At 34.0% G+C, this 12,922-nt stretch overlaps 1 protein-coding gene across 5 annotated transcripts in view; it reads left to right on the top strand.

The window, feature by feature from the left end:
- The window catches only part of LOC148948872 (aquaporin-7-like), a 209,774-nt gene extending 197,259 nt beyond the window's left edge, over positions 1-12,515 (top strand). For 4 of the 5 annotated variants that reach the window (XM_089094779.1, XM_089094775.1, XM_089094776.1 and 1 more), the window contains exon 7: positions 4,997-5,180. In XM_089094779.1, the coding sequence (XP_088950905.1) occupies positions 4,997-5,180 (184 nt within the window). Of the gene's footprint in view, positions 1-4,996; positions 5,181-8,434; positions 8,475-12,301 lie in introns of those variants that run through there. The other variant, XM_089094777.1, reaches the window with a different exon arrangement.
- Positions 12,516-12,922: the final 407 nt, after the last annotated feature.

Below are 12,922 nucleotides of genomic sequence, written 5' to 3'. Positions count from 1 at the left end.
TCTAGCCTCCAAATTAAGACACGACTTTGATATCGAAAATGCATTGTTCCAACTATTTCTACATTTTACTGAATGCGATATAGTGTATTTTGGAAAAATCAGAAACGCTATGTTATCTAGAGACTTAAGTATGACAAAGGAAAGCCGATTGAGCCAATCAATCCAGTGAAATTCGTTTAATAGGGCGGTTTATCAATACCTCTTTGACAAGAACACTCACATAATATCTTTTGCAATACCACTACCAGGGCGTCGTTTGGGGGTGGCAAGGGGGGTCAGTTGCCCCCCCCCCCAAATAATGTGAAGAAAAAAATTATTATACACCCCATGCCCTTTGACTACCCGGATATGGACCCCTATTGCCCCCCTCCCCTCTAATAAAAATACTGGAGATTCGCCCCTGACCACTACTGACTGGGTATTTTCACAACCTATTTTGCTTGAAGAAGACGTTATTTACGTGCCCTTAAATAGCGGGGCAAATATAACTCAAATATAAGATTCCACCCACTTTACAAAGAAAATCACAATGCTTTATCCCAGGAAATGTGTTCTTTTTCAAAATTAAATATGTTCTTTTTCAAAAATAAATATGAGCTATATACACCAGCCTTTGTATCAATGAAATTAAAAAATGAGTTTTCAAATAAAAGTAAAGAGCGATACTAAACCTTTAAGACGGACAAAAATCATATCGTTTACTATTGATCTGCTCGCCTTCTTAACCCCCGGGCCTTTGCGATGATTTCTTTCTATAGACTATAGCTGGATATTATAGTGAAACTCGTTTAATAGTGGATGAGTTGTGGTCGTGGCTAAGAAACTCTGAAACATGAGTTAAGGAGCCCTCCTGCTCATACGGATAATTTATTTAGTAGCAAAGTATCGTGAAATTTAACGGTAACTCAATAATTAAGCAAAAATATATTCCATCACTTTCAAAATGATTATTATATGTGTTTTCCTCGGAGAACGAGGGCTGGAAAGCTAAGTTTGGAAATAAGACGGCAAATCCCCCCTCCCCATATAGCCGTTCCGATTTTTTTTATGAGTACCAAGAGTAAAGGGCGCTCAGGGAGGGTAGTGTGAGGGTCAAAAAGCGTAACACCACAACTTTCAAGGTACATTTTTATATGATTCATTTTACATTAATTTTAGCCTTTAAAGATTCTTGGCCCACTTGCCCCTCAAACTATATTTTGGGAAACGCTGTTTAAGTATTTCACAAAATAATTGCTTGTTTCATTTTTCCATTCTTTTTTCTTCCTCTATTCTATTATTTTCTATTCAGTCTTCTATTTCTATCTATTCTTTTCTATCTATTCATTCGTCTATTCTATTGTTTAGTATGACGACTGTAGAGGACTAAACACTCTATTTGGTACTCTTGCATTATATGGGCCTTTACAAGGAAACCAGTCACGAAAAACCTGTTTTTGACGGGTTGACCGCTGTAGAGTAATACAATGATAGCGTGGTTTTTATTGCGTATACGATATTTAGACTGCTGTTTTTTGGGGTTTAGGGGGGGGAGGTACCTAAGTTAGGTTACGTATTTAATATATGCTATGATTTACCAACCAACCATCCCTCCCCCCCCCCCTTAATGTGCAAATATATAGCCCAAATTTGTTTCTAAACTATTATATATTCTTCCTATTTTATTTTATTTCATTAGCATTAACCAAACTTGATTATTTTTAGAAAGACCCATATAATGCAAGAGTACCCTTTATTTATTATCTGACTTAAAAATAACACAATTCATTTATGGCTCAACAAGATAACCACAATTGTGTAATAGTTGACACTAACGGATCAAATTTGAAGGTACAGTTGATTGAAAAGGGAAAATCAACCTACGAAAATTCATGCAAAAATTTGGTCTTTCATCCAAGAATTGTACGCATGGTCAAGGTCGTATCTGGGATTTTGTTTAGGGGGACTGCTATTCTTTTCAGGGAGGGAGTTTGCCAAAAGAAACGCATCAAAGTATTTTTGTTACTTTTTTTACGGATCGGATAAATTTTTTTTGGTTGTCATGGGCTTAGTTTGGAACAGTGCTACTTCTGGAAAAATACAAATGAAACGAGGGTACTTATATATTAGCCAGAAAACACGCGAGAAGTGAAGTTTGGTTAATGCTAATGAAATAAAACAAAATATGATGAAAATATGATAGTTTAGAAACGAATTTGGGCAATATATTTGCACATTAGGGAGGGGGGGGGGTGAGAAGCATAGAATATATTAAATACATAACCTAACCTAGGTACCTGTTTCTGCTCTACAACACCAAAAAACTAAAGTTTAAATATTGTTCACGGAGTGAGAAACCCCTGTTTGCCTAGTGCGCCAAAGAAAATATCTTGACAAAGAAGCTGCTTGACTAGTTTCTTGTATCATGCTTGCTATATAATTTCCCACATGTTTTCTAGCTAATACATAAGTACCGAAACGAGTACTCCCTTCCCCACCCTTCAAGCTGGTCGGCTATCCTCCATATACGAAATCCCTATAGGCTACAATCTGAATAAACTAGCGGTATATTCTGTGCCAGAAATGAAAACGCAATGTCGTACGACGACGGAATATACCAGTAAAAACAGGTAAAAAAAACAAATAAATAGAAAAATTATAAAATTTCACCTTGAAATATGAAACTTGCTACAGATTGAACCACAAGTAGGGTAAAGGATAAAACATGCGATCTCTCCATAAACCCATAAAGGGAACAAGGAAAACAATCAATTATGCTAAATTTACTTTTTAAAATATGTTTAAATGGTAAAAAAGTAGGACAAGGCTAGCAAAATAATAAATTGTGGTCTACTTGTGTTAGCTTTTGTCAGAAGAATTAGAAATAACGGTATTCTAAATCTAAGAATGTACCTATAGGTTTCATTTTCATTGTAAAATGTGATTTCGGGGACCCTGGGATTTGAAAATTGATAGGATTTTTCATGGCTTCACATAGGTTAGGGAAACAATAATTTAAATTTTTGAATGCTTCGAATTTAATTTTGTTTTTAAAATGTACATCTTGCAACAGGTTGTCATGGAAGTCGGAACTTCGGCAGTCAGTTAAGTGCTTTCTTGGAAATAAGCTTCGAGTAGAAAGTTACTAATATCAGAACCCAAATTCAAGTAAATTTGGTTTTGCAGCTTGCCAATCCTGGTAGCCTTTTAAGAGCAATAAAGATAAAAAATGACATAATATTATCTCTACGTATATAAGGTAAGACTGCCATTGATAATTTACACTGCAAATAAATGTTTAATTCTCTGGACTTCACATTTTAGGGTCTTGGGGTGGAGATTTTTCCCCCTATTTGTCACTGAGGGCTATATACAATTGACTTATGTTTTTCTAGGATAACTGTTCTAGTATATAACGATCCCACTTAAACACTGTTCTGCTAGAGGCTCTGTCAATTCATTTACATTATTTTTTTTAATTTTCTTCAGCACTGAAATTAGGAATCCGTTTCCCACTTTTATTACTTTTAAATTGCTTGGGTAGCGACATTGAGGTTCTGTCCCGAATTTATATCCTAAGTGGTTCGACTGATGAACCAACTTTATTTATAATGTCAAAAACACAAAACTATTAAAAAAATGACAATAAAAAAAGTGTGATGCATGCTCAAGGCTTAATATTATCCTGTTATAAAGTTATTAATACAAATAAAAAATAATTATGTTGGTATACAAAGGCATATCCAGAATTTTTTCAGGGTTCGGATTCTTTTACAAAAAAAAACTTTTAAAAATGCATCAAAAAAAGGTTCAAAGAGTGTTGGGTGTCTGTAGGAAGTATTAAATAATTGCTTTTTTTACCAAATAGTTTCAATAGATTCCATTCTTTCTGATTCTCATTACCTAATTTGGAAAAATCTCCTCTTTGTCTTTGTTGCTTTAAATTATCAGAATGAAAAGCTTCGTCTAACACTTCGTCTAACACTTCGTCTAACACTTCGTCTAACCTTAAATTTGCTACAATGCCATCTATAATGTTAAGATCTATACGACTAATTCTTCCACGCAAGGTCAAAGAAATCAAATCGAGCTTAAATTTTATGGTGTCAAAATGTTTAGATTTTAAATTGATAGATATTAGAGTTATTTACACTAGAAAGTAAGGATTACTCTTAAAACTAATCTGAAAACTCTGAGGTTTTATTTCAGGAACTCTAGTCTCTTCAAAATTGGTCAAAGTGTCCGGGATTCCCGTTTCCCGGAATCATTAAACAAAAATATCATAAACAAAGTTTATTCTGGTGAGAAATGAGAATATTATTTTTGTGTAAAAAATTATTTGCCATTTTTACAGTCAGGTTCTCAATTATGTTTTCTCATGTATTCTTAATTTTGAGAAATGTAGGGATATTAAAATGATTTTGTACAACTTCTAAACATCCCCGCAAGCGTTAGAATTCTCATACAAGTATTGATCACTGAGAAAGTCTTCATAATTTTTTTCTCGAAGCCAGACAAGCCAGTAAAGTTCTTCAAAGAGGGCGGCGGGAAGGTTTAGCTTTGACAACTATATAACTTCAATCAATCTGGCAATCTCATTTTAACCATTATAGTTATAATGAATAACGTGACAAATATTTCCCTACACATGCAACTACAAATAATTTTAGTTTAGGGAATGGGGCCACAAATCAAACAATTCTTCCTGAAGGACTTCTGCCCATTTTTTTTTCACTAATCACAGTGATTGCATGAATTTGCATCAATAACTAATACATGTTCGCTTTTTCGCATTTTTTCCACTTCATTGAAAGGCAAAATAAGCTCCAAATATGAAACTGCTCTATCGTGTTTCCGTTTTTGTTTTTTTTTGTAACGAGTGATCGCCTGATACTGAGGTAAGTGAACTTCTTACCTCCACCCCCACCCCCCACAATGCATATAGTTTTGGTCTTATAAATGATATTTCTTTAATTACTTCTCCAAACAGTTATAAACGTTACGTTTTTCATTTTAGGGTGAACAACTATTGGTTTTGGGTGCCCATTGTAGGTCCTCACGTTGGTGCCATTCTTGGTGTTTTTATTTACATCCTTTGTATAGAAGTACATTGGCCCGAAGATGACAAAAACGAGTCATTAGCGAAATCCAAAGTGAAAGAACAAACTATTGACATTGATAGTAAGTCAATTAATTTTTAAGTCTTTAATTAGCTCGAGTCATTCGCTGTGAATTTTAAACTAGCGATTAGATAAGCATGAGCAAATTAATTGTTGATATGGCTATTGAATGGCCATTTGAATGTGTCGTGTTGGGCTGTACTCAAAACCTATTTAAGGGGGGGGGTCAATCATATTACCATTTCCGGAAAAACATTTATCTTTGTGGTGTTTAAGTTTTAGCATTCCTCCGCTGACTATAAGACTTTTCTATTATTAACAACTTATCAACTAATTCATAACTAACAACTAATAGACTACTAGTAACTAATCACAGAGAAAAACATCTGAGGCCATTACAGTTGCGTAAGTAACTAGTAATAATAGTAGCAGTAGTAGTAGTAGTAGTAATAGTAGTAGTAGTATTTTACCTTATTTATACTAGGATTTAGTTTACCTTACTTATTTATAAAATCTTATATTAGGAAGTGTTTCCACCGGATTTGCATCCGATGAAACACAGGTCATACCATATCATTTCTCTTGTTGTATTTCAGACAACTCTGGTTGCCTTAGACAAACCTCTTTTTCTGATAATTTTCAAGCAGACTTTTTTACCTTAAAAAAGGAGTAGTTAAGTTTAATTATAAAACATGTACAATAAATGTTCTGAAATAAAATTAGTCTTTGTATTTGGTGTGAATCCTTTAATAGAAAAAAGCTATCAAGGCTAGAAAAAAAGTCTGGAAGAATAGGAAGATAAGTCTGCAAACCAAGATTAGAATATTAGAAGCTACAGTGATGACAGTGGTCAAATATGGCTCTGAAGCATGGACGCTCCGAAAAACGGATGAAGATTTCTAGATGTTTTCCAGAGAAATTGCTTAAGGATTGTTCTGGGTACCCGGCTGACTGACCGTATTTCAAACAATAGGCTATACGAAAAATGTGGTTCAACACTGCTCACTAGGGCTATAATGAAAGAAAGGTTGAGGTGGCTAGGCCATGTTGTGTGGATGAAGGATGACAGAATTCCGAAGATTGCTCTTTTTTGCCATCCGTTTAGGGCTAAACAGAAAGCAGGACGTCCCCGTCTGGGGTGGGAGGTCGTCATAAAGAAAGATTTAAAGGAAATGGGAACTTCGTGGGCGGGTGTAACAAGGGAGGCTTTGGATAGATTGGGGTGGAGGAGGATCATGCGTAGTTGTGTTGGCCTCAGGTGGCTTGATGCTGTGGTGAGTTGTTAGCAGTAGTAGTATCAAGGCTAGAACCTGCCAGCTCCGGAATACACCCAAAAATTTCTTTACTTAGCCATGGTGCCATCGCATATAAGTAAATGAGGCCAAAATCCTCGCAGTAATTTTTTAAAGTTGCGCATTCCACCTAGCCAGATTCTTCAGAGTAGTTCTAGACCTTTTAAGTTTGGCTCACGCTTAGTGCAAGCCCTGAAATGGCAGTATTAAGAGATGGCACTCCTGCGTGTGAACTGGATTATGTTTTTACAGAGTGATGAAACTATTATATAATGCTTTGTAAAATAAATAGCGACGAAGACCACACTGCCTTTCCATCATAAATACTAACAACAAGTAGAAACAACGGGAATTTTTTTTTTTTTAAGACAGCGGAACCTTAACCTTAAATGAATATTTTGCCGCTATATCCAAAAGCCGTCCTCAACAACCAAATGACAATATAAAAGAAACTCACATTAAAATACGACCATTAAAACTAAAATCTTTTTAAAACAGTCCTAGCATCCTTACTTTAGGGAAGTTCAACCAGGACTCTTTCAAGTTCTGAAGTTCTGAAGGACCTACTTCTCGGAAGTCTTGATTGAAGTTACCTGAAGCAAGGATGCTAGGACTGTTTTAAAAAGATTTTAGTTTTAATTGTCGTATTTTACTGTGAGTTTCCTTTATATTGTCATTGTCGTATTTTATATTGTCGTATTTTAATGTGTTTCTTTTATATTGTTATTTGTTTGTTGAGGACGGCTCTTGGATATAGCGGCAAAATATTCATTTAAGGTTAAGGTTCCACTGTCTAAAGAAAAAAAAATCCCTGTCGTTTCTACTTATTGTTTGTATTTATGCTTCAAAAACTGATTTCATCTGGGGTAAAATATGCCCTAAATAAATTGATAGCATACAACGGCGCTTTTCCTGATATCCTGGGAAAAGTAGGTAGGGTGCAAAATAAGAGTTTTGAACATTACAGGTCAACATATTATTGACAGCAAGCTTTCTATAGCCTTTTGAAGGCCAAGTCCTAGACTGCTTTATTCTATTCAGCTATTAAATTATATTATGCTATTGTTAATTCTTTGTTTACACAAACGTGATTTTGCTGAGAACATGCATTTTCTAGTTGAGCGTTATAATTAATCTGTCAACTGGATTCTATGTCATGATATCCTTTTGTATGCGTAAAAATACTTCTGAGAAACCTAGTTAAATATATTGAAAAATACAACCCCTAGCTTTAAAAATTCTTTCACCAAACACGAAGTTTTTAAATTTCGTTTCTCTGAATAAGAAAAATGACGGGAACCTTTGTGCTTTGTGATCTGCTCCCCTTTGTGAACTGTGAAACTCTGTGCATTTGTACCTTGCTTAAGCCAATGAGTGACATCCTCAGACGTGGGGATGCTGACTCCGAGAAGCCCGAGTGGATTTCTAAACTTCATAATTTAGTATGTTGCTGCCCCCTCCCCCAATAGCTTAAGGTGGTGACTCCCATAGTAATAAATACTTGACTTTCAAAGATTTGCATATAAATAAATCCGAAAGCCACTAGGATTTTTATAATGGGGGAGGAGGGGGGCAGGTAAATTTTTTAAACCCTTATTGTTTAATAAGGATGTCTTATTTCGGATAAGACATCCCGTCCCTAATCTGTAACGGCATATGCATAGTGCTTTGGGGTATTTTTATGGTTTTTTCTTGTATCCGCATAGCCTAAGATAAGCTGTCGAGAGTTCCCTTAAAAAGTAAAACTTTTAAAGGAAATTTAAGGAGCTTTCCATCAGTAGTAGAATGGGTTGTATAGTTAAACCTTTTTTTGTAAAACATTATACTCTTTTCGCGTTAAACAGTTTGTATAAACAGCTTTTGTGTTAGAAATAGTAAATGTAAAAACATATTTCCAATTTTAATTTTCAGCGATTGACTTTATGTCCTGTGTCAAATAGATTTGCCTTGCCTCAGTTTTGTATCTTCCACTTCTGCTGCATATTTGTCATTTTGTCTTTTTTTGTTGTTTGCTATTTTCCTATTGTTTTGATATATTTTCAGGTTTATAAAGGATATTTGGTAGCGCTTCTGGGAGTGATAAGTAAGTTTGTTCTTTTGTTATTGGTTCTTCATAGCTTTATTTAAGATTGTATAAAAACTTATAAATCTAGCCACCTCATTTTTCTGTTTCTAATAGTAATTGAGCGGACAAACAGCTTTTTTTCGACTATTTTAAGCACAGTTTTTATAATTATCCAGTATGATCATTCCCTATCTCACCCATTATAAAAACCCGGACCGGGGTGCGAGTGCTCCGGAGAACGTTTTTGCAGATATAAACATAAGCGGCATCAGATCTTTTCAAGGGTAGACAAGTCAGACGCGAAACAATCGGAAATAAGTGGAAACCCGCTATTACGAATAGTGCACTTTGTAACCATTTCTCATTGATAGACGCAAACACACTGATCCATAAGTGAAGAAATAAGTGGGAGGAGCTTTTTGTTCGCACCGAGAACGAAGACCAGAAATGATCTGCGATAAACTTACTGGATAATTCTATAAACTGTGATTTTAAAAGTGCATACGTACAAACGATAAGCTGACATACGTGCAAACGTGTAGCGTATACGTGCATGCATGCAAACGATAATACGCGGAAACGATAAGCTTCCCCCTAGGATATACAGCATTATCTTTATTTTTTTTTTTTTTTTTACATTTAAACCATGGACGCCCAATGAAATAATCTGTCTAGCCAAGTCATCAATTAGCGTATTCGATGAGCTTAAATCTCTATAATAATAACAATAATAATTCACCTCTACCCTCTTTAAAAACAATAAAAATGCTGTTATAGAGGAGTAAATATAGGAAAAAAGAAAATACGAAAAAACACACAGACAAAAGTAAAAAAAAATACTTGATGCATCATTCATCAAAACTACAGCATAGGAAATTTAAAAATGGAAAGTTTATGGTTTGAAAAGTCTGAAAGCTTATGAAAATTTATGTTATAAAGTTCTTAAACTTAAGGAAGTCAGAGTAAAACCTATTCAAAGCGGGATTCATTAAAGAATTCCCAATTTGAAAGCTGTCACAGCATAACCCCGTATTTTGTGGGCGTACACATTTAATCTACAGACTTAACTTCAAAAACGTCAAGTCTGTCCAGCCCTTAAGCCTGATGGACTTTTGTCTGCATAAAAAGATTTAAAACAATAGCTGATTGCATTGTTTTGCAACAGTCAGGTAATTTTTGTTTGGTCATTTACCAACAATGTGTAGCAAATTCATCTGTTTCTTCTAAATATTGTTACAAATTTTCTTTAAGGTTCAAGAACCTTTATAGATAATGTTTTTTTGGCAATTCTTTCGATAAACGTGTTCTTTTTAATTAATAGTAATATCTAAAAAAATCAATTAAGGATTTAATTAATTAATTAGAAATAATAACATTTTAATGATTTAAATAATAAGCTCAGTCACTCAGCTACTTCATGTAGTTAAAGTATAGTTTAGGTTTTGCCGAGAGATCACGAGTACACATTTTTCAAAGGATTAAACATAAATATAATATTAAAGCTATCTGAACAATTAGTTTAGATTGGATATATTAAATTTAGGGTTCAAAATTCAATTAGATTACTAAGTAACTTCAGGATTTCTAACCGAATAATTTTCTTATGATGTGAATTTGAAGCCTTGTGATTGGCTGTCACATTTCTCTTAATGTTAAAATTTAAGTCGAAGTCAAAATTGTAGAAGACAGCACAAAGCAACATTCTGACAAATTTTACTTTCATATAGACCTTTCCGCAAATTCTTGAATGCGTCAAGAATTTGCGTTGATTTTTAAGAAGAATCACAATTCTTTGCGCTCTGAGTTGAAAATAATATTAGACTACCTGTTATTTGATAATGCAAGTCACATTATGTGGCTATAATAAATATGAATAAATTGCAAGCTCTGTTTGAATTTTAAAAGTATTTCCAAGCTCAATTTCACTTCGATATACGATCCCTCTTGAGTACAACGGACACAGCGAGAATTTGTGGGAAGGTCTGATCTGTTCTATATGGTGTTAGTTATTTATTGAACCTCTCGTTTGAATCTCTCCTGGCACCACGTTCTGATAATTGACAAATAATATTGGTTAATAGGTAATTGCTTATTATATTGTATAGCAAGTGTGTGATTTATAGCATTCAGTGTAAAATTATATAGTATAATAGGTAATCGGTGAATAGTATTTCAGCCTGCAAAAATGTCAACTGAAAGCCAATTTACGGTACTAGGTAGTCACTAGGTAGAGCAACTTCAACTTCTAAAACAAAATACAATGAAAGGGACAAAAATATGTTGGACAAGGTATAAAATTACTAACAGTTGTGTAATAGCAAAATCCAGTTATTGCATAATTGGATGCTCAATTTTTTATTATTTTGGGTTTACGTTTGGATCCTATTTAAGGATGGGTTCAGCTTACAGCTGATATAAGTTTTATTCTTAAACTTCAGCACAATGGTAGTTAAACTTTGAGACTTCAGAAGCCTTTCAAAATTAACAAAAATATAAAAGCTTCCACCGAATACCTAAATCTTTATTTGAATTACAGCAAAACAGAGGAAAATTGAATAGAAAAAATCTAAAGGAAAATCTTTCAGATATTTTTCTCAAATTCGTGACCTATCTTAGACTGTTTTTTTTTTAGGTAAACAAAATCCCAGGGTACCTGAAAGCCTAACCGATTTGGGGTCATGCTACATACACCTAAGCATTTTTGAAATACTAATACCCCTCTCATGATATTTAAATTTAATTATTCAAAATTTTACATGTGTTCACTTGAAGGAAGACGGCCATTAGCTTGGTATCTTTTTTCGGGTCGTCCTCTGGGCATGCTTTCTACTAATGAAAAATATTGCCCAAATACGACTACTACTAACAACTCATTGCATCCCAAGCTGCCTGAGGCCAACATAGCTACGCACGCTCCTCCTCCATCCCATTCTTTGCAAAGATTTCCTCTTTACACCCTTCCAGGAAGTTTCTATTTCGCTTAAATCTTTCCTTATAACATCCTACCACCCCATTCGGGACGACCTTCTTTTCGTTTGGCCCTGTACGGTTGGCCGTCAAGGATAATCTTCGGCAATCTGTCATCCTTCATCCGCAGAACGTGCCCTAGGTATCTCAACCTTTCGTTCATTATAGCCCTAGAAAGCGCGATTGAACCACACTTTCTGTACTGCTAGAGTACACGCATTGGCTGGAGGTTTAATTGGGGTTTAAATGCAAAATAATAAATAAATAAAGGCATCATCTCAGTTCCATAAGGGAGAAGTAGGATCATCGAAAATTTTATTTTTGACCATAAAAATGTTCCTTGTGCCACATTTTTAATTGCTTTTCATCCGTAAAAGAATCATGGCCATAGTGGAAACCCCTCAAATACTAGAAAAAGAATAGGCTGGACAAAACAAAGATTGGTCAATGATAAATTTTATTCATTTATTTAAGAATTCCAGCAAAAAAATTCGTATCTCAAAAGAATGGGACACAATCTAAAAACAGAAATTTATACTGTACAATTTTTTATTGGAACGAGACAGCCTTCGCCACCTAGATTTCTGACAAACAGTGTGCCGTGGATTCAAACAAATTCAATAAAACGCAAATAAAAAGTTAAATTATATGAGTTTATAGGTAAAATTGTAAAAATGTATATAAATGGTTCTTTAAATTGGTACAAAAAAATTGGTACAGAAAAATTATATATCTAACAGCACCTTGATTGTGGTTTTCTCTCAAATATTGGGAGAAAACAAGCAGTAACAATAAAAAAGATGAAGAATTACATTTTTTATTTATTTAGGATTTCAGCCATAAGGATGTAAATATAATTGAATTATGTTATATTTTAGGTTGAAGAGTACCTGTATAATATCGAATGCGACATGGACATTAAAGTCTCCGTTTTTTAGAGACTTGGGCCATGGGCTGTTGGAAAATGTTTCTAGAGTTTTTTTCTTATCGAAATAGTAAGACTATTCTACCGTGTATATAAGAAAGTATTATTATATTTTAATGATTTTTCAAATAAATTGTATTAGATTTTACTATTTTTGTTGATTATTATTGTTTACACTATAATTAGTTTCGTTCTATTTTTGTTCTGAAATGTAATCTACGTTTATTAATGTATTTTAATCAGAAATAAAGCAGGCATAACTACTTAATTTGCTTTGTTTTTTTTTCCAATTTATTTGTTTCTTTCGTTTTATTTTGTCTTGACTTTCACAATCTTAGTTTATACATTTTAATTTTTGTCCAAACTGTAATGGTAAGGCTATTCTACTGAATTTAATGTAAACAATATATCCCTTTTTATTAGAAAGACATGAACGGTGGGTTATGGGTGGAGAGGTCCAGCCCCTTGCCTGGAAGATCGAAAATATAGTTAACAGTGGCATAATGTAGAATTAGAAGAAAATATGATACATTCTGTGAAATAAAATACTCCAAATCTTCAGCCACCTCCCCTA

This window comes from Artemia sp. Qi Xiang Cuo, chromosome 9 (assembly GCF_049724085.1).
Source record: "Artemia sp. Qi Xiang Cuo chromosome 9, ASM4972408v1, whole genome shotgun sequence".
In the NCBI taxonomy this organism is placed as follows: Eukaryota; Metazoa; Arthropoda; class Branchiopoda; order Anostraca; family Artemiidae; genus Artemia; species Artemia sp. Qi Xiang Cuo.
The sequence above is the reverse complement of the archived record's forward strand: the minus strand, read 5'-3'. Positions and strand labels throughout refer to the sequence as shown.